This window comes from Geospiza fortis, unplaced genomic scaffold (assembly GCF_000277835.1).
Source record: "Geospiza fortis unplaced genomic scaffold, GeoFor_1.0 scaffold20, whole genome shotgun sequence".
Taxonomy (NCBI): Eukaryota; Metazoa; Chordata; class Aves; order Passeriformes; family Thraupidae; genus Geospiza; species Geospiza fortis.
This window is the reverse complement of record NW_005054374.1, coordinates 1514079-1537117: the sequence shown is the minus strand read 5'-3', so window position 1 is coordinate 1537117 and position 23039 is coordinate 1514079. Positions and strand designations below refer to the sequence as shown.

Genomic DNA, 23039 nt, shown 5'->3' with positions numbered 1-23039 from the left:
CCCTCCCATCAGATATTTGTGCACATAGACAAGATCCCCTTGAGCCTTCTTTTCTCGCATCTGAACACCCCTAAAACAGCTTCTTCAGTCCTCTCTACATCCTTCAGTCTTGACCTCCACCATCTCCTGCACACTGCAGCCACAGTCAGTGGAAGTTTAATCCTTATAATCAATATCAGCTGCAGAATCAGTTGTTGGCTTGCAGGATTCATCTCCCTCTCATGTGCATTGTTTGCTGTTGGCTGGGTGTGTTTGTGCCTTTTACTGTGTTACCACAGCAGCCAACCGGGCACATCCAAGGAACAGGGAGGAGCTTTGCTTGTGGCAGCACCACGAGCTCTGAGGGGTTTATTTGTACACAGATTATCTGTTGTGGGGCTGTTCTTTATAATCTACATTGTGCAGTTCCTTCCTTTGCTCTGAGTAGTTGCACTCATGGAATTTGTGTGAGTGGTTCAGATGTACTGCAGTTGTTCTCAAGCACACTTTTCTGTGTTACATTACTGGGCAAATCTGAGCATGAGTGAAGATTTCCCTGAATCCCAACCTGGCATTTAGGATGGAAATGGCTGAGGTGCTCGCCTCAAACTGAGAAATCAAGAAGTTGACTGAGTCTCAGATGTTGCAGACGTCTGAGTTACTTTCATGTAACTCGAGAGCTGTCTCTCATTAACCTCTGGTCAGCTTTCTTCCCCTCCTGCCCCTCGCTCAGTTGTCTGAGGTTCGCCTGAGTACCTGCAGAGTATTGACAGTTGCCATTTATCACAGTAAAGTCATGAGTTGGAAGCTGCAAACCTTTCTGTGTTGTAGTTATTGATCCTGTGTGTCTTTCAATGGCTTCGTAAAGGTAGAACAAACAAGCCCTGACACTTGTTTGGAGCATGTACAGTTGTACATTTTGTGCACACAGGTAGGTGTGGATGTGGCTCTCACAGCGAACTGTCCTGCTGATGCTCTGCTGCTGAGATTATTTGCTGAATAAAAGCTGAAAGAATGATGTTTGCTGCAAGAAATATTATTCTGCGCAGTGCAAGTGGCCAGAGCCCTTGCCTTGCCCCCTGCCAAGTTCCAGTAGGATTAACATTTCCTAAGAGCAAACCAAAGCATTTCAGAGCTGGATTATTTACTTAAATGACTGTTAGATATCAAATTGGAATCCCAATGGGAATATTTACCTGTCAGAAAGGTAAATGGCTATAGATTTTGTTGGAACCTTGCTCTGTTTATTAAAGTTGCCTTGAAAACCACGTCCAAGAATGTTGTGTTTGGAGAGTGAAGTATGAAGGAGGAAACAAAACTACTTTCTGGTATTTTAAAAACATTTAATTTTTCCTTGATTATCTTATAACACACAAGAAAAACCCCAACAGTAAAATCTAATTATGTCATATTATAAATAAATTAATCTTAAAGGTCTTGTTATATCTTTTAATATTAATATAAATTTGCAATAAATATAAATTTATTTTTGGTTGTTTCAAGGAAACAGAAAATATATTAATTTCTTCTGTGCAAGGTATTTTTTCAATATCCTTAATTCTCAATGTATTAAAGCAAGATGGATATCAGCATGCTGTTTGAATAATTAAAACACATTTTTCTTTTTACTTTTGGCAGTTTACTCAAAACAATTAATTAAAATTAATGTTTGTTAATAAGTAAACAAGGACTACAAACCCAGCTATTTAATAACATAGGACTAAGCTCAGTTTAATTACCTGTCAGTTGCAATGAGCTAAGAACATAAATACAGATGGCTCCCAGCATTGCATTGATGGCAATAATTTGCTTGTTGACTACACACTGAGAGACTGAGGTGAAGTACAAAAAGAGGGTTAAAAGGTGGATTGCTGCACATCAATAAAGTTGCTGCAGGTAGAGCAGACACTCCAGTGAACATCAGAGCATGGACATCAATTTCTGTTATATTCCAGCTACTGCAGTCAATATCTTATTGTTTTTAAATTTAACCTATTTTTTTTTAAATATTTATTTTGACATTTCTGTAAAGTCTAACAGAATAAATGCTGCATCAAAATAAAAGCTGCTTTTCAAGAAAACTTCCCTTGTCAGAAGTTGTAGGACAAATTATTTAGCAAGTTAGCGGGCATCTTTAGGAGGCTTATTAATGTCAGTTGTAATTTTAGTAGTTTAGTTTTTATTTTTCATTTTAGAAATGCAGAGTTAATTTATTTCATTAAATCTCTGCTGACTCTTTCAGACTGATGATATACCCATGCTCATAGTAAAACTAAGTGGAAATACCATACCAAAATTCAGCATTTTGAAAGGTGCAGTTCCACCTGTGTAATCTGTTCAACCACCAGAGAAGAACGAGGGAGTTTTGATATCTTCACTCTGTCTTCTGTTCTTGTGCTGAAAAATATCTTGATTACCATTGGTAAATAGAAAATGGTAACTTCTGTATTTTGTTTTCAACAGGTTCTCATTTCAGGTTGCTGGAACAGCAGACAATTGTCTTCTCACCTTATACCCATACTTGGCATTGCACTCCTCTGATCAAAAAATTGTCTGGAGAAGCAGTAAGCAGTCAAAACTCTACCTCTGAAATTATATTATGTCCATTAGTATTACCAGTGTTTTCAGGGTGATAACAGGAATGTGATTGTCAAGATAGCTTTTTACCTCATTTGTTGCAGGGGAATACTGCAATTAAACTTTTAAAACCATTTAATAGCTTCAGTTTCCTTGTTGAAAATGAGGACAAGTTGATTGTCCTATAAATGATTAGGTCATATTTATTGAAAGATATTGAGCAAACTGAAATCTTATAGAATGTTTTGTGAAGTGTTTTAAATATGAATAGGGAAAACAGCCAAAACATTAGAGAATAAGTTATTTTGAATTGTATTGATAGACAGTGATCATATCTTTTGAAGAAAGCAAAAGAGAAACCACATGATGTTATTTTAAAATGTGGTCATTATTTGCCTGTTGGGAATAGTTTTCAAGGTTTTTTAACTCCTGTCCTTGAAGGGAGAAGGGCACAGCTATCTTTTAAGACCTAATAAAAACCTGTGGTCAGGGAGCAGAAATATTTTTATCTGCTTTATATCTCCCTGCCTGCCTCTGTCTCTAAACCTCTGCCTGTGTCCCCCCTGCTGGAGCCATCTCTGCTGCCTCAGTGATCTGTGATCTCTGTGTGTGGCTGTGCTCATGGCAAGGTAGGGATCATTGTATAATCCAGGCTAGAAGGGATCCCTGGGGGCCATCTAGCCAACCTGCTTAAAGCAGGTTCAATGTGGGGTAAATGATGATTTTCTTTTTGTTTTTTTATAGCTGTATATGTGATCTGATGTATTTTGATGAAATAGAGAAGTTTTTTAGGTAAGCAAGTAAGTTCTTAGATCTGAGACAGATTTAGCATCAAAGACTGAATTCTAAGACTGCATCAACTTAGAGTAAGTGTGTCACTCAGAGTATTCAAGAGAAAAGAGAATTGTTACTTGGGAAATTGAGAAAGGGATTAGTAAGAAGACAGGTCATGTTTTGGTCTTTTTCATCCAAATGGAAGAAGATAGGTGTAAGTACCACATCATTCAGGGATCATAGCACAATTAAATGAAGATAGGAAGGGGAAAAATATTATCTCTTATTAATTTGTAATTTTTTGCTTATTTTCTTTATTTTTTGTGACCAATATGCCATTCTTACAAGCTTGCTTGTAAAGATGCTTTGTAGATTTCCATTGAGGATTAAGCCAAAAATGAAGTGATGGTTTTATAATAAATGATCTCCCATTAATATTGGGATATTTCTGTCCTGCACTGATTACTTATTGGTTTGTTTACACATCAGTTTGTGTTAGTTTTGAAGCAAGTAATTACTGCTAAATTCCTTGAGTATTTTTAATGGGATTTTGTACAGACTGTGTTAATGTTGAATGCTGTTTAATGGGTGACCAAACGTTATCTATACAACAGTGTCTTTGAAAGGTATCCAGGAAGGCTTTGCCTCCACTCTGACACTGTGCTTTTGTTTTACTTCCTACAGATGGTAAAAATAACAGTGCCAGCATTCAAAATTTAAAAGATAATCATAGAGAGTTCTTGCTTCTCTTAGTGGTGTGTTTGCTTCTCTGGAAACTACACTTGGTGCCTCTTTTGAACTGATGATAGAGGGTCCTTTAATCCTATTTTAGGCCAAAATGAGAATGTCAGAACATCTGTTATTGCAGAACTGATGGATTGATAAAGTTTACCTCTGAGTTTTTTTGGTAAAATATGTGTTGTCAAGTATAAAAGAGCTTGATAGTGATGAAAGACTCATTACACAGCTGTGAACAAAAAGAAGTCTTTAAGAATATTTTGTTCATGACACAGAATTCTTGAACTAGCATTGTTCTGATAGGGGCTTTTCAGCAAGCAGGAAGATGCATCCTGTAAAATATACAGTTAATGGGGAAAAAACCCCAAAAATGCATGCAATTTTTTCTGGACCCCAGTCTAATGACCAAAGTAAGATTTTTATGAGTCAAATAAGAACTGTTACTTGATTAATTGAAGCATGAATTAGAAAAATATAGAAGTAGATATTTATAATTTGTTAGGGCTCAGACAATAAAATATGTTTTCTCAGCTGCAGCTTGAATCTTTTTTTACAGACAGTAAAGACTTCAGCACTGGAGAAGTTGTTCTACAGCCATGTTTTACACCAGCATCACCTTCACATACCCATTCCACAAGTTCTTTAGGTGCAAATAGTGGCTCCAGCTGGGAAGATTCTCAATCAGGTATAGTACAGCACATAAAATCAATGATCTTATAAAGAATTAGCCTTTTTCTCCACATTGTATTGGTTTTTCTTCTTAAATCCCAGTAATGTTTTTTTAATTCACAAGGGTATAAATTAATTTTATTTTTGTATCATTTAGTGAAACTGCAACAGTGGTATTAAAATACACCTTCAAGGAAGGAGGTTGACCTAAGTTAGTTGTGTTGTAAGGAAAACTATTATTTGTTTTTTTATTTACCTTTTTGTGCAATGATATTGTTGTTGATGTTAACAAGTAATAGTTTTTAAAATATATTAGTTATGAACAGATCAGAATTTAGGAGTGAGAAAGCCTAAGAGAGGGGAGAAAAGTCCAAAGGCTTATGGATGCAGTGGGAGTTATACCTGTACAATAACTGTTAAAGTGAACTTGCAGTGACTGACAGGCAAAGCTGGGTCTGTTGGAACCTGGTGTGAGACTGTCCCTTTTAAGATTCTGTCTATAGTTTTGTAAGCCATGCTTGAATTTATTTTTTGCTGATTGGGTAATGCTTTTTTTGAAAGTGAAATTAAATTTCAATATATTATTTTATTCCTAAGATGTGTAAATGTAGCTTAAATTGTTTTTTCCTAAAGGAAGTTGATCATTTGTTGTCTGGCAGTTTTTTTGTTCTTTGTAAACAATTCTGTGTTGAATATTTTTGTACTAGACAAAAATGGGGAAATAAGAAATCTTTCTGGATGATTTATTTTGTTTGTATCCTTCAGAGAGTACCACTGATGAAAGTGAGAGTGATGAATATGAAAGTGAAGAGAATGAAGAAGCAAGTGAAGAGAGTAAAACTGTCAGTGAAAGTGATAAGAAAGGAGATAAGTGTGAATTATCATTTTTTCCTGATGAAGATGAGGAGGACTACATCTTCTTTCAAAAGACCCTAAATGCTGTCCAGAGTTGGTTCACACTCTTTGGCTGGTCTAAGGGACAGAATCCCATTTCCATACCTTATTCACTGAGAAGGTAATTCATAGAGCTAACTCCTGTCTGTCTCAGGATAACAGATCTCCTCAAGGGCTTTGGGTATGATCTAAGGAATAGAAACACACTCTAATGCACAGTTTTCTATCAAAATTTTAGCTTCTATATGGTGCTTATATGAAAATATCATCCAGGTGTTAGTTTTTACTTTCTAAAATACATTTTCAACTATCATACTGTGTATCATAATGCAGTGTGTGTTAAATATGCAGTTCAAGCTATATGTCACCTTTTTAACTGAAATTGATTCTCCTCTGAGACTGAAAACAGTTCTAGCCTTTGTCCCTTTTTTGGAGGCATAAGTAGGTTCTTTAACAATGTCTTTTCCCCCCACATAATCTAAAGATCAAGAAACAAATGAGAAATAATATTTTATAACCAAGAGTCTTGCAAGTACTCTGGAAATACATCAGTTGTGGTGGCCTCACTTATTTGATTTTATCTAGCTTGGTGCTAAATAGTGAAGAAGCCACTCTGCTGGGAAAGACTCACATAGACATTTATAAACATGATAAAAATCCAAATTATATTTGGCAGAAAGCTTTTATTTATGAAGGTATAAATATTCCATGCAGTTCAAAATCCTTACTTTATTATGAAAGTTCTGTAAAGATGAAAAAATGCTGTACTTTTCAACCCTCCTTGCTGCTGTTTTTAATTCATGGTTTCTTAAATTAGCCTTGTGATACATGAAATTGTACCTCATTTTGTGCATTTGGAAGAATAATATCAAATTATATCAATATGATATCAAAAGTTTTTCTCTCTTAGGGATGTGTGTATAGTCCAGCTAACTGTTGCGCAAGAAAAGAATTTTAAACGAAGGGTTGACAAAGATAAAGGTTTTTATGAAATGTTATTGCATCTGAATGGACAATCAATACCAGGCATTGCAGCAAGCCAGTCATTGTCCACTGATCCAGTAGAAAGAATGTTCCAACTCCACTGGCAGCATTCTGAATTGCTTTCCTTCCTTAGGTAAGTACAGTTATGATGAGATATCCATGCGTGCACCTTTTCCTTCCAATTTTTATAATTAGCCTTCTTCAAGCCTAGTTCTAACTGGCTGGCATACAGTGAGTTTAGGGTTTCCTTTATCATTTTTCTGAGATAAGATTTATGTGTTATAACCTTTAATTTATTTTTACCAAGGTTATCTGCAGTTTGCACTAATCAAAGTGTCCTCTGGTAGGGTTATATCCAGCACAGGAATTACACAAGAACTCTCCTTCCTTAATTGCAAAAGATGACTTGTAGCCTTCTTAGACAGGCTCAGTGGACAGTCAGATCAAGTTTTTCATTCATAATCTCACCATTCCACTGCTGCTCTTGATGGAACCTGATGACTCCTTTGGCTTTCACATGGAAATGGATAGTATTTGTTTTGATGTTTTGTGTTATAATAAATCCTTCCTGGAGGAGCAATGCTCAAAAAGAAGCCAATCTGTCCAGAGTTGTATGGTCTTTAAGTGTGTAGTTGTAGTCATAGGAATTAAACATGAGTTTCTATCCATGAAGATCATCTAAGCAATTAATGGAACTGGATCACTACTCCAGAGTCTATTCAGATAGAGAGATTACACAAAGATTAAACAACTTGAAAAAATTTAATTTCATTTAATTATGTTTCCTATTAACTTTTCCTGCTTTGTGATTTCAGAAGGAAAGGAGCATATCTTCCTCATATTATGCCAGAATTTCTGCTTGCACCAGAAGATTATGAGTTATGGAGTGAAGTGAATACTGGACTGAGGGTAGGTAGGTTTGGTGTTTTTTCTCCTTTTAACAAAGCCCATGTGCTCAGTTTCAGTCCTTTGGATACTAGTGGAAGTTCTTGGTGGACCATGAGTGTTTTTACTGCGGTGTCTCTTTAGAATTGCACAACTCTAAGCACATGTGTGAGAGTAAGTAGGAATTTAAGCTGACTCTAACATTTACATTGGTCTCCCTGGTTTTTTTTCCAATTTCTTCTGATACTGTTAATACCTGATATTTATGTTCAACGGATATGTTTTAAAGTAGAGATCTGATTATCATACAGATTTTACCATCTTTAAGTATTTTGTGTGTTTTCCCTGTTTTCCGATTGCTGTTTTCAATTCCTGTCAATTCTTTATGGTTCTTATTCCTGAGATAGCAGCAAACTGCAAATGGTTCTAATGTTGGTCTCTATTGCACTACAGTAGATGTTATCACCCATTTATGTCATTGATTCATTATTGTGCTCTTGTGAATTTCCTATCCAAACTGATGAAATGAATATTGAAAAAAAATTCCCATCTTTTATCTGAAGTGTTTTGTACCTGAAGCGAAGAGGGAAAGCATGAGAAGCTCAGGCAAGTTAAGTGGCAGGCGTATTTTTGTTCTGGAGAGCAGAATGTTTGAGACAATGAGCAAACGAGCTTGGACAGATGTGCTGCTGCAGATGTACAAGGTAAATTGCCGATATATTTGCTACCAGATTCTGAGGAACTGATGGCTAAAAGCTTTATTTTGAAAAAGATCTGTAGTATACTGGAGGTTTATTTTTTTCCAAACACATCTTTAAAACGAAATGCATGTAAGCATTTTGTTTTTTCTCTAACAGAGAAAGAAAAAAGAGAGTGAGAATATTTTAATTTTCTTTAAAACCTTTCAAGTGTGTTAATATGTTCCAACTAGGAAATGTTATATTATAACAGTCTGCATTTTGTAGAATTAAATATTATATAAATATTAGTGCAAGTAAAGAAAACTCTTTCATGCTTTTGTGTTACCTTGCTTAGAAGCCCTTTTCACTGGACGTAATTGCCTAGATGTGTAACTGTAGCAATCATTGCCTTATATTTGAATGGAATTTTTAAACAGCTAAGCATATTTTATAATAACTATTCATTTTAAAATATGATCGTCTTGGTCAGTATAGACTTCTCAGATTTTATTCAATTTTATTTTTACTGATGATAAAGAAAAATCTTGGGTGCCATGTTTTCCAAAGTAAAGCTTATGTGCTCTTCATTGATCAGTACATTTATGTGCCTAAGAGAAAAATTTCTTTATTTCTGTTCCAAAGAAAATAGATTAAAAATATAGCTAATATTTGGGCTTCTCAGTAAAATTCAGACATGGATGTACTGGGGTGTGCCTTCAGTGAAGGATTCCACAGATGATTTAAGAGACTGGAGCATCTGTCATTTAGGGAGAGACTGAAGGAGCTGAGACTGTTCAGCCAGAAGAGAAGTCTTGGGTGGAGGGGTATATCTAAGAAATGTGTTTCAGTACCTGAGGGGAGGTTGGTTGTAAGGAGGACAGTGCCAGACTCCTCAAGTTGTGCCTCATGACATGGTAAGAGGCACCAGGCATGAACTGAGATGCAGGAAATGCCTTTGAAGTTAAAAAACCTCTTTTCCTGTTAGAGTGGTCACACACTAGAATGGATACCTTGAGGGGTTTGTGGAGTTTTGGGGAAGTTGGAAGTTTGGACCAGGCAATCTCCAGAGGCACCTTCCAACCTCAAGTATTCTCTGACTATGTGAATATTGATAGGGAAAGCACAAAAAAATAGAGATGAAACAGCATATGTACATGGACTGAGACAGATGACTTAAGGACACATGGGAATATAGTTGTGGAAAAATGCAATCATAGTTACCAGAAAGCAATTCACTTTGCTGTTCTTTCAGTTTGCTCTAGTATTCATAGGTACATGACAGACTAGCACAGAGCAAAACCCCACCAAAATTAATAATATATGTGTGTGTTTTGTTTGGATTTTGATTTTTTTTTCCTGATGAGATGAAATCATAAAAAAATAGGTAGCTTGAAATGCCTTGATTCAATCAGGTTTTATATCAGTCAGGTTGAGGAAATCTCCAGTATCAGTCCAGGATGGGGCATGAACAGATTATGAGCAGCTCTGCCCAGAGGGACTTGGAGGTGCTGGTGGATGAGATGCTGGACATGAGCCACCCATGTGCACTTGCAGCCCAGAAAACCAATTCTGCCCTGAATTTTATTTTAGGCCTTTAATCTGAATTTTTCAGGAGAAACAATCAGTGTAATTTGGACCTAAATAAGCAACTGGGTCATGAAAGATGCAATTTGAATGTTTCTATAGATTGTGCTGGACATCAGTGTAAGTAGTTCAGCAGTTAGAGCTTTGGGTAGAATATGCACTGTAATTCTTGGAATACAGATGACCTAATAGTTTTACAGGGTTCATCAAAACTTGGAGAAAAGTTGAAAACAAAAAATATTTAAACTCAGAGAATATCTCAAATTGGAAAGGACCCATACGGAGCATTGATTCCAACTCCTCACAGGATTACCTAAGCTAAACCATATGACTGAGAGCATTCTCCAGGTGCTCCCCGAACTCTGAGTTGGTGCCATGACCACTTCCCTGATCCAGTGACCGACCCCTCACTGAGTGTAGACCCTTTTCCTAGGATTCAAACTTATCCTGTTGCAGTTTCATTCCATTTCCTTATGTCCATATTGCTGATCATCAGAAGGAAGAGATTGGCACCTTCCTCTCCTCTGCCCTCCTTGAGGAATTTGTAGACTGTGGTGAGGCCACTCTTCAGCCTTCTCCAAGCTGAACAAACCCAGTGATCTCAGCAGCTTCTTGTTTGTCTTGACCTTGAGACCTTTCACCATCCTGTGTAGGGGTTATGTGGGTGCTAATGTACAATCCCCTAAACCTTCCCTAAATTATAAAACCTCTTGAGTTTGAAGTGTTTGGGTTTTTTCTTTATCTGTCAGCTTGAAATTCTTTTTACAGCTCATGCTTGAAAACATTTTTTTATCATTTCAGGTGTTTGTTCTTCCACGCGTTTCTTCCCGTATGGTTCCTGACCCCTCGAGCTTGGAAAGCTTGCAGAACATGCCAGGAATAAAATCAGAACCTTTATGCAGTAATGTATATTCTCGATATGAAAGAACCATCCTCATCTGGTTGAATAAAAATTATGAGAAAAATCGAAAAATTGTGTGGAAAGATAATGAAAGAGGTGAGATAACTCTCACTATGCTCTTTCTTCTAATCCTCCTTTTGTAGACTTTTGCAATTGTTACTCATAGAGATATTGTGACAACTTGCCACTGAAAGTATTTTTTGGTATAAGTTATTGCCTACCCATATGTATTTCCTTTCCTTGTGTTTCTGTGTTCCAAGATCAGCATCTTTTGATTAGCACTATTCATGATATCTGTGTGTTGCAGTTTTTAACTAGGCATAAAGGGTGATGTGAGCCTTCTCACTTTCTTCTTCCCATTAATGCTGTCAGGAAGTGCTAGCAGTAATTACCTTGTCTTAATATTCCTGTTTATAGTCAGACATAGTTGTTAGTATGTGTGCTTATAGTGATATGTTTGAGAGCTAGCTTTTCAGAGTTTTTAGAATATTTTTGTATGTCCTTTATTCAATGACATTTGGGAAATCAGTAGAGACCAAGGTTCCTGATTACAAATCCTGTCCTGCTTGTAAAAGCAGGTTGACTCTCATGGTTGCTTGACTAAGGCTAGATAAAATTACCCTTTCCATTTAAGACTGATCTAGGCAGTTCTGGTATTCAAATCGGATAAACTGTTCAACCACTAGTAATTATTATTTCCATTTTCTTTCATAGCTTTTTACTTTGGTTTTTGACCCTAACTTAATTTCCCTTTTCAGCAGTAATTTTGGGTGTGTGGTGAACAACAAGAAAGGCCAGTCTGGTGATAAGCAGGGATGACTTCCAGAATGGCTCCTAAGCCACATGTGGAAAAATTTTCTAGTGTCATTTTATGCCTCAAGTGATTTTTGACCTCTCTCAATTATGGATAATCTATTTGGATGTCATCTTCCATAAGTCCAGTTTGGGCAGAATCTCTATTTTGCACATGCTTTGACTATCCCTTTGCTTTTCTCATTTTACTGGGCAGAAGCAAATTGTAATGGCTGTTCTAAAATATGTTGAGTACTTCTGCTGGTAAGATTGAAATGTTAGTCTGTACCTCCTGCATCCAGCAGAAACTGGCTGTTTTTGCATTATCTGGGCCTGGTCTTATGATTAACTCAGGGAGCTCCCCAGCTAAATAACATGCCCTGGGTGTATTTGCAATATATTATTTTTTTATTATCTGTGCCTGCTTTAATGGAGCTTTCTTACAGCTGCCAGCACTGCTCTGCTGGGCTTTTCTGAGCCTCTGTGTGCAGATGACAACTTGCAGAGAGAATGGCTCTGCCTGACCAGGTTTGTGGCTCTCTGTAAATGCTGCATGGATAAATTCCCCATCTCCAAATGTTCTCTGGATTGCAAGGCTCCAGTAATATCTGGGTGTTGAGGTGTGGCTGGCCTTGTTCTGGTCTGTGGGAGCTCGGTGAGGAGAATCTGAGTGCCAAAATATATCTTATTTAACATTAAACTTTTAATTGAGTTATAGTCTTTAAGGAGTGAATTCTAAAATACAGATCTAGTGGATATTACCAGATAAAAAAGCTGCAGATGTCCAAGTGGAATATGTACTATGGATGCATTGAAAGAGCCAATTATTGAAAGTGTTACTTTAGTTGCCTAAGAGTAGGTAATGAATTATAATATAAAAATGAGGGACCTGTTTTTAATAAGTCATCATATAATTATCAGCAATTGTAAAGTAGGGATTTTTTACCATTATTTAGTTCTAAAGGCTCCCCAAAATTGGCACCAAAGAAGAACCCTTTAATTACAATATTGGTGTTCTCAGAAAATAATAATAACTTCTGCTAAATCATGCTATCAGTACAGATAACTTATTAGATTGATATATTAATTAGTGCAAATCTAGCTGTAGCTTTGACTCTGGGTCACAGGTGAAGATGAATTCTGTGGTTACTGCCAGGGGACATTTATCTGCATTACAGTTCCCACCTACAATTTCACTTAATTACACTTTTCTGCTTTCAGAGAGGTGCAAGATTGGAATGAAAAGGCAGAATTTTTATATATATATAAACTCCCATACATTTCCTGCATATGGGAAATTACAGATGCTGCCTTGCTATATGAATTTCTTTATAGGTTTTTTGATTAATGAGTTATGTATTCTCTTTTCTGTAGAGCACCTAAAAACAACTTGATGTATGCACATAAGCATGGCTTTTTCTTTTGCTTCTGTTTCCATTTCTCTCCCCAAATGGCATAAATGAGCATTGGGAAAGATCTAATAATCCAAAATAAAGAGAGAAGATTCTGAAAAATTGTGAAATTCATAGTCTTACTGTTATGCCTTTGCATTATGAAAGCATCTAGTTGTGTCATCTGACTCTGTTTTGTTTCAGAGATGACTTGCCTCAATATCTCTTTGAATCCTCTGTTTAACCTTCACTTTCCTCCAGCCTGTTTTGCTTTGGCTGCCTCAGAATGAATAGGGTTCTGCTACTGTGCTGTTCTTTCTTCCAGATGAGGCAAAGAATCTGAAGGCAAAGAGCACAGAAAAGACTTGAGGGACTCAGTGCCTTCTCTTTTACCTTGGTCTCTGCTATTTAAGATTGAGCACTGAGCAATCCCAGGCCCTTGAGATGGATGGGAAAGTCTGGAACAAGGAATATTTAGCCTTGGTGGGGCAGGATCAGACTGGGGAGCCCCTGGACAAACACAAGCCCAGGGGACCCAGGGGGGTTCACCAAGTGCTGAGGGGCCAATGCCATTACAAGGTCACATTTAACAGCCTTGGAAAGGTCAGGACAATCTGAGGAGGGGAGGTTTGGGACAGATGTTATTCCCATCTGGAAAGAGAATCCAGGAAGCTTTAAAGCCAGTCACCCTCATCTTGTCTCTTGGGATGCTGAGGGACTAAATAATCTCTGCAAACATTACCAAGCATACAGAGTAGAGGAACGTTTTTGTGAGTACTTGCCTTGAATTTCCAAAGGGAAAATCATGCTGGATGAACCTCATTGCCTTCCATGATGACATGGCCAGCTCAGTGGACGGAGGAGAGCGTGGATGTTGTTCATCTCAGCTTGGGCAAGGCTTTCAACAGCCTCCTGTAACATCCTCAAAATCAAACTGGTGAGGTACAGGCCAGTTAAGAGCCCAGTGAGGTGGACTGAAATTAGGCTGAACTGCCAGGCTCAAAGGGTTGTGGCACAAAGTCTGGCTGGAGTCTGGTGATCAGTAATATCCCCCAGGGGTCATTAGTCTGAATTTCTTCCTTAAGATCATGCACTGGAGAAGAGCTTATATACTTTGGCAGATTTAATAATCTGATATACTTTTGGTCCTTTAAGTTTTATGATGATAAGATCAATCTTTAAATTTATACTCAGATATTTTGACATTTTAATTTATGTTAGCTTTAAACTAAGCGTTTAAGCAGGCTTTTCCAGAGGAAATTAAGTGTCATAAGGAAAAATGTCAGAGTATATTAACTGCATCTCAGCTGAAAGTCTCAAATATCCTGTTTTGAATTTTGGTTGTTATTATTTGCTAATTTTAAGAGAAGGATCAGTTAGGGTTTTGGGGTTTTTTTCCCCCAAATCTTACTACAGTGCAGATCAGAGAGCAATTACCACTTTTTGCTTAACATTTATGTTCCTGAATGTTACCATCTGAACACTCTGCTTTGAATACTTAGCCCTGACTAGCAACATGTATTGACCTGCTGTTTTCAGCTCAAAACTGTCTGTTTTCCCACAAAATAAATGAAGATCTATCCAGGCCACATTTCTCAGTCTTTCCTTTGATACCTAAGCTCCTTAAAGTGAAATGTGACAGTGAGAAAAGCCTAAGCTACTGCAGTGCAGAGAGGTTTCAAATATTCATCTTTATTAAACTCTTCTGAAGCTGGAGATAACTATGCCATTGATCAGAACTCTCCTCTTGCAAGAATTAAGATCTTAATAGCTTATAGAGAATATTAGTGAGGAGATTAGTGTCTCCACATCTTCTCTCCTTACTGCTATTGAAAAATAGAAGTTTTAAAAGCATCTTGGCATGTGTTTTGGAAGGGCAGGCTTTGTACCACGTCTTATTGACCACAAACTGGAAAGCAAGGTTGAAGTTTGAGTCCAAATGCCAGAAAACTGTGAAATGCAGCTATGCCTGTTATGCTGAGGCTATAATTAGGCATGAAATATAAGATTCAGTACCCACTTAAGGCATTATATGAACAATAATAATGATAACAGAGGAATAGTTAATTGCTTTAATTATTTGAGTGTAATAAATTTTCAGTTTACCTTCTAGTGTTCCTTATCTTCATGTTTCTTTTCAACATTTCTCTCTGAAAGACTAACTGCTAATAACATGAAAAAATAACAGTCAAGAAAAACCCTTGAAGAGCTGCTAGAGTAAAGGATATTGTAATTCAGATACTGTAGTCCCTAAATGGTAGAAAATCTTGCAAACTGGTGAATTAAATTGTCTCCTGAGATGCTGTATGTCTCTTCTTTATTAATTTTGACTCTTACTGAGGTAAAAAAGATAAATTATGTTTTTGGAAATAGGGAATTTTCTTCAGTATGTTCCAGGAAGATTTTGAAAAGAATAGATAATTCTATATTTAATATAAAATTGTTAGAGAAGATGACAGCCAGTAATATCAGCAATACCTGAAGAGTCAGTCTGTGTCTGAGATTCATGAGCATTCCCAGAGCAGATACATCTTCACTTAAGTGGGAAAATCTGCTAAAGAGGGAAGAGAAATTCTAATCCATTGCCAACATAGGTGTGTCTGGCAATCTTAGGCATAGTCTTGCATCTTGCAAGATTCTTACTTCTAATTAGGAAAGTTTCGGGTTTTCTGCATTTTATTCACTTCACTGTTAGTGAGCTTGGGAGTTTTGTGGTTTAAATTTTTATATTTTCTAATTTTGATATCAATTCAATATGACATCTGATTTAAAATGTTACAGGAGGAGATATTTTAGTGTGTGATTACAGATCTTCAAAAAATTGTATGAGAGTTAAGTCAAATTCTTGTTTAAAACTGATTTTGTAGAACTTTTATTTAAGGTTGTTTCTGACATAGGAATTCCGTAGTATATTTTTTATTCTTTCATAAGTTTTCATGAATTTTTCTTTGGCCTTTGTCCTCTCTCCTCTCTCCTTTCTTTCCCCAGTTTTAGGAAGGATATTTAGGGAGTCCATTGATTTTTGCTTCTCAACTTAATAGTTGTCAGAGAAAATTGAGGAACTAGAGTTAAAGAATACTTCCACCCTTTGCAGGGTGGAAGAATCTTGTTTAATTTCATGTAATTTTTTTTTTTTTGTTTAGAATCACTGCAAAACAGTATTTTCCAAAATAATGACTCTTACTTTTTACCCACTTAATAAAAGGCTGAATTAAAGAAGAAAAGACTATCTAATGAACTGCTATCATTATTATAAAAAGTCTGACTTTTTATAATGAAACAAAGAAAAAAAGAGAACATTGTTCTTGAGTGATAAGTCCTGGAAATTATTTCCTGAACTATAAATTGCAAAGTTTTAAACTATTTTTCTCTGTTATATCTCTTGATCTGCACAGCACAACATAAGAATGAAACATAAAATGTTAATATGGAATCCAATAAATAGGCTTTTCTGTTCTGCTTGCTTTTCTTTGTTGTTTTGAGCACTCCATGTTTGTTTCCTATACCTGAAAAACCCACAAGATCATATCAGAATTTTATTTAACAAAAAAGGGAAATATAACTATTTTCTGAGTTTGAAGTTCACATGCCATTGAGAAGTAAGCAGAACGTCATGTTTCATTTAACTTTTTAGATTTTTGTGTAGTATAAAAATTATTTTGTACTATTTATACTGTCTGGCATTATGCAGCTTCAGGGAAATAAAAGTGGGAAGGGTAATCCTTGGAATTGTATATTGAAAATATTCAAAGGGTTCATATTTCAAAACCTGTCAAAAAGATCTTAAAAAAAAGAAAGTAAAGCCTAAACTCAGGCCTATGTGTATTTCTGTATATGTTTGTGTGTACATATATGCATATATATACATACCTGTGTGTGTTTGTAGACATGTATGCTTATATGTATATAAATATATGCTGGTCCTCAAAACCATAATTTACTAATGAGAAATAATCAGACAAATGCTTAGAAAGAAATTTTACTTACTTGCAATACACTGTGAGATGTCTAAACAGCAATTCTGCTTTTAGCCAGAGAACTTGGCAGTGTTGTATGTTAATTGGAATAAATATGCATTTGATTATTTGTATAATTAATGCTACTTCTGCAATGCATGGGAAATATATATATTGAGTGTGGTATGGCTGAGGATTTAGTAATACAACATCAGATATTTTTGAGGAGAAAACATATTTCAGCCTGTGAAGTTTGAGAAAGATTCTGTGAATTTATTTTAAGTATCAAACAATAAATTGAGAGCACTATTTAGATTTTGTTTTACTAAATAAAAAAACACAAGCAGGTTAGTAATCATTGTGAAGCCAGTCTAGAAGCCAGCAAAGCTGTAAGGATTTGCTGTGATTTGTAGCATTTTAAATCTAAATGATGTCTAAGTGAAATGCCATGGTGTGAGGTGCAACCCTTAAGGTGAAAGGAGCACTCAAGATTCATAAATACCCATGATTGAAAGGAATGAAAGAAGTCAGGGTCTGCAAAAACTCACAGAGTTTTAGTAGTAAATTACACACTTGGCATGGAAATTGATTTGTTAGTCCCTGATCTACTCTGTAAGGATGTGGCAGTGGGGTTTGGATAAAGAGGTGAGATGAAAAGAAAGAGAGAAAAAGGAAAGGAATGAGGGAAAGCAAGAGTTCACCAGCCCTGATTCCAGCAGTGGTCCAGCTGTTGGGATGTTCACGGTCCTGGGGGGTCCTTGGTGGAGCTTCCTCACCCTGGTGGGGGAAGTTTTCTGTTGAAGGCCAAAGAAATGGAGACTGATATAAAGTAATGCTGCTCTTATGTGATACATAAAACCCTCAGAAATTTGTCAGTTGAAGATATTGTTTAGGATATGAATCAGTGAAAATAAAACAAAACTGCATAGAAAGACTATAGGAAATTATTTTTAGGAGCAGAAAGATGAATGTGCATGCCTCAGGGTAAAAGTGTTCTGCAACAGATGGGAATAAATGAGACATATCCCCAGTGTCTCTGTTTTTCTGTTATTGCCCCATGTGGTGCTTCTTGAGCTTTTCTGCTTAGAATTGTGAATTGACAGGGGTATTAATTTGATCTGTCAGTGATATTTCAAGCATTCTTAGATGAATAATTATCAGTTTTGATGAGCAAGAGTTGTATCCTGCATCCTGCCTGAAGTAGGACTTGTAATTTTTCTTTCATCTCTAATAAAATAAAATAAACTTGTTTGCCATGTTAAGTGTAGCTACACATACTATATGTTCTGAAGGCAGATAAGTTATCAATCTCTTAATCTTTTTTTTAAGCAATAAATAATAGCCTTTTCAAAAATTATTCAAAGGCATATTTCATCTCATCTTTCTTATGCTCAGTACTATAATTTCAAAACTTGTTCTGGTTCCAATCTTAGCATGTTCAGGAAAGGTTATTGCTACATATTTCTTCTGTAAATGTTTGTATTATTCAGTGCCAGGTTTAAGCTACTGAAACAGGACTATAGGTATTATTATAGCTATAGATTAGTTCCACCTCCAGACAGTTTCAAATTCTAGAGGAAGAATTTGCCATATAATAATGTGAACCATTATTATTGCACTAGTTTACACTGAAAGGACGTACTGTGATATATTAAAGGTAGATGTAGCTCAGTATTCTATCTTCAACAGAAGTTGCTTAGAGGTGAGTAACACTGCAAATGCACAGAAAGGCTTTATGCATACTCTCAGACTTCCTGCTTTGAAATTCAGGACTCCATCAGGTGCAGGTGGCACTCCTGTGATGCTGTACTAGGTTTCCATTCTGTGAATTTAATTGTATTTTCGGCCTATGCACACTTGTAGTATCACAGTATTCTGAAGCAGTAAGTAAATGTAAAATCTCTATTCTTTGTAAAATACTTTGTTTTGTGTTTGCTGCTTAACACTGTGACTTGGTTCTTCTTTTGCTGGCAAATTTGTGTATTCCACTAAGCTATTTAACAACATTCCTGTTCTTGGTGTCCTGCCTACTTATACAGACTGCTGTCATAGCACCATTCCACTGCTACTCTTAGTAACATAGTCTAATTTATTAATTTCTTATAAAGCCCTGTTTCATGCCTTTAATCACAAAAGGCCATCAGTTTCAAAGTTTTTGTGAGAATGTATTTGGTTTACTTGAAAATTCTTACATAATAGTAGCCTAGCTCTGTGTATTTTTCCTCTGTTTTTCAGTGACTCAGAATTTGAAAATTTTGCTTGTGGGTATATAACAGAAAATTTATCATTGGTATTTCTTGTTCCTCCCTAGATATAAGGATTTTCAAGTCATGTCAAGAATTTAAATTTCTTATTATTTGTGAAAACAGCAGAATAACCTTCACCAGAAATACAGTACTTTAAAGATTTATTGTAGTTCTTACTTTTTTCATATAAAATAGTTTTGAAACTTAGTAGATTCAACAAAAATGTGATCCTTTAAGTATTTTAATCCTTGGTATAAAGCCAGTTTTTACACTGTGCAGTGTCACAGGGGTGACTCAGGTTATTCTTATGCAAATAATTCCAACAGATCATATATCTGCTTATCCAGATGATGGATCAGTTAAAAAAAGTGAAACTTAAAAAGAACCCACAATAAGTCCCAGAAATGTAGAATGAGACCAGAAATTATCTGCTTTTTTCTCATGTACAAAGACTAATCTGAATATACCTTTAGTGTACTAAACAGGTATTTGCTGTTATAAAAATCTCTGGAAAAGGAGATTCCACAATCCACTTAAGGAAACATCTGCCAGAATTTCCCACTCATTTCCGTTTGAAAGAGCTTCCTATTGTCTAACATGAACTCTAGCATGGGAAATTTTGGGTTAAGTCCATTCTTCCTCGTTTAAAATATGATGTGTAATCTCTCTCTCCACCTTCCTGGCAAAATATTTCCATTCTTTCAATCTTTCAGTGTACTCAGCTCAGGGTTTTTTGTTCTAAACCCTTTTATTTGCTCCTTCTCCTGAAGTTTGGTGCCATTGCTGGTTTCTGTACCAGGTGAGACTTTACTGGAAATTAACACATGTGAAAAGATCTGTGTGTGCCTAAGATGCAGCTCTCCTGTAAATGCATGCTAGCACAGTATTTGCTTTTCCTGCCACAGTATTGGATTCACTGTTTTCTCCAGATTCTTTTCTGCAGAAGTTCTCTCTATCCAATTTTCCATCTAGAACTTGCATAATGAATTATTCTTAATTAATTGTAGTCTGCTGGAAGCATCATTATTGGATTTCATCCCATTTGTTTCAGATCATTACTCCAGTTGTTCAAGAGCTTAAATTATAGTCCTTTCCTCACGAATACTTGCAAACAATTTTTCTTCCCAAAGCCAATTCTTTAATCTGTTTTATATTATCTCCAGATGGGAGTAAGGTAATTTTGTGCAATTTTTAAAAATTGCGTATGAAAATATTGGAAAGTACACAATCTAGGATTTTTGTTGTGAACAGCTGATAGCAGTTAGGGTTACTGTTTTTCAATGAAGTTTGTGCTTCACTTTATAGGACCTTTTTCCTAGAATACATTTTCATTGCTTTTCTATGACAAAGAATGTAATCAAAATTTGGCTGAAGTTAAAATGTGTAGTATTTTTCCTTGGTCTGTTGTATCATTTACATATCAAAGAAATAAAAAAAAAATTACCTAGAGGACTTTATGGTAACAGCTGCTTGGTATTCTGACAACAAATAAGTGGTTTGTTATTTTTGTGTAGAATTGCTGTAGGTATTCCCTTGATTATCTCAGTATGGAAAATAGTTTTCAGATCCTACAAAAAATACTGAGGCTTCAAATATAATAATAAACAAATGTTTAATTTTGGTAGGTGTGGGGGTTTGTTTGGTTTGGTTTTGTTGTTTTTCTTTTTTGTTTTGTGAAAAATAGAATATGAGCAAAAAAAAGGAAAACCTTGTAGAATTTCTATTGATTTATCAGGGTAAGAGCATCAAGTTTTAAAAAACTCAATTAATCTGGACTTTGAGAGAAATTTTTAAAAAGTGGTGAATAATTAGAGTGGCATGGCAAAACTCTGCTGCTTCTAAGTAGAAATGCTTCATGAATGAAGCAAGCAGTGTGTCTTCAGGACTTGGCTCAACCTGTCACAACAAAGATGGAGACAATGCTGTTGTGCTTGGTTGCTACATGCATGCAGCATGATACCAGTACATGTAAAAAAAACCCACCAAAAACCAAACCTATTAAAAGTAAATGCATTCAAGAGTTAAATTGGTCCCAAATGACTGGATTGACTGCATGCTACTTCCTTAAGTGCTGGGTGGAATCAACGAGTGAAACAGAGCCACTCTCATTTCAGATCCCTTGCAGAGCTTTTTGCAGTATATTTTTAGGTTTCTATAACCATAACAAGTGTTTGGCTGCACATCCACTCCAAGCTAACCCTGCTGAGTTATTTTCTTTTGCCAAGTATTTTCACCTCTTATTGTGGGCAAGACAGAGTACAAAACACCTGTGGTGGGTCAGGATCCTTGGCTGATTGCAGAACCAGCTCTTGCCCTGTTTGATAATTTCATACATCCATCCAGTTGCTTCCCACAGCACTCTGTTCACATTCCCTCAGTGCCAGAAAGGCCACTGGAACATCAGGGAAAAGTCAATTCCTGCTATGCTGCTGCTCAGAGACACCAGTCCCATGTCCATGCAGTCCCTGGACATCCGCTGGCATTTGTCTCTATGCACCTCTTTGATCTTCAGAACCTTTCCCACTTCCAAAATCTTTCCTCCAATTATGAATTTTTTTCACCTTCTTTTCAGTCCGCTGTTGTCTCATCAAGACCATGGATTATTTTTGGAAATGTTTCTTTTTTTGCCTCTTCTTTTCATAACTCCAAGTCTCCAGTTTTCCCAATCTCATTAGTCAATATGCAGAGCACAGTTCATTATCTGCCTAATTGGGGCTTCTGTCTCACTCCTGTTCATTAATGGGAGATTTAGAATGTGTCATTTCTGTCTTGGTGTTATCAAAATTTGCAGCCAGCCCTTTTGGGACTCAGCTTGCAAGTAGCAGGAATCTGTCTCAATTCAGAAGTAAAAGTTTGGACAATTTTCTCTCCTCCTGCCCCCAGTCACACAGAGTTGTTTGCTACCTGTTACCATTTATCTTTGAAACTATTTTTGGCCTGGTTTTTATCATTACATTGGATGAAAATCTTTAAGTTCCACTTGATTTTTTTTTTGCAAGAAATGCCAGTACAAATGAAATTCAATATATTTACATGCTTAGAGGTATCCTGAGTAATAATTCTGATTTCTATTGTTTATTTCTACTAAAATTGACTAATTCTATTTAAAAACTTAATTACTGTAGAGTGGTTAGCTGCCAGATGTTCTGCTAGATTTGATGTAATTAGGAAAAATACATTATGTTTTCTGACTAATTTATTCACAAGCCTTTGAGTTAAGTAGGTTGATTGATAGTAGAAGGATTAACTGAAAAACGACAAAAGTGCTTATAGAAGTATTTAATTAGCTAAGATGGGAAAATATTCCACTTAATAGTTTTTTTCCTTTATGCACCCATTTACACAACTATAAAGCTATAGTTCAATAAATGGTGTTTTAGAAAATAGTCCCACCATGTTTCCTTTCCACTGGCACATTTATGTGGCTGCATGGCAAAACTGGATTGGGTGATCCAGATTAAACAGTAAATGAATTTTTTGCTCTTTCTTTTTAAGCCAGCTACTTTGTTGGCACACAGACAATTCTACCAGCATGAAAGCAAGGATTAGTGAGAACACAGCAAAGTACAAAAGTGCTGTTTGTGGTGTCCCTGGCCATGGCAGGGCTTTGGAGCTTGATGATCTTTAATGTCCCTTCCAACCCAAACCATTCTGTGATTCTGCTTAAGTGTGCTCAAGTAATATTCTCACCAGAAAACAAAAACCAGCAAATAGTATATTTAAAGTAAAATAGAAAGTAGGATAAAAAATTAAGTTGCTTTTTTTGATCAAAGCATAAGTTTAATGGGTTTCCATAATCATGCTTTGCAAATCAATCTAGATTACTAACCAGAAGAATAATTCAATATTGGACTTACTAAAGCAGAAATAGTTAATCTTAAAAAGTTAAAAATAAAAATTTGAAAATATTGATTTTTTAAAAAATGCTGATATTATGTGCTGAGAGTGAGTCTGAACTCTATTAATAAAAAAAGAAGACAGTTTATTGA

General features: G+C 35.9%; 1 protein-coding gene across 1 annotated transcript in view; it reads left to right on the top strand.

The window, feature by feature from the left end:
- Positions 1-23039, top strand: part of CFAP47 (cilia and flagella associated protein 47) — a gene marked incomplete at its 5' end in the record, with an annotated part of 258098 nt that overhangs the window by 48457 nt on the left and 186602 nt on the right. The window contains 7 exons of the mRNA XM_031060192.1: positions 2443-2543; positions 4625-4753; positions 5503-5752; positions 6542-6748; positions 7431-7524; positions 8064-8204; positions 10566-10761. Coding sequence (XP_030916052.1) covers positions 2443-2543; positions 4625-4753; positions 5503-5752; positions 6542-6748; positions 7431-7524; positions 8064-8204; positions 10566-10761 — 1118 coding nt within the window. The remainder of the gene's footprint in view (positions 1-2442; positions 2544-4624; positions 4754-5502; positions 5753-6541; positions 6749-7430; positions 7525-8063; positions 8205-10565; positions 10762-23039) is intronic.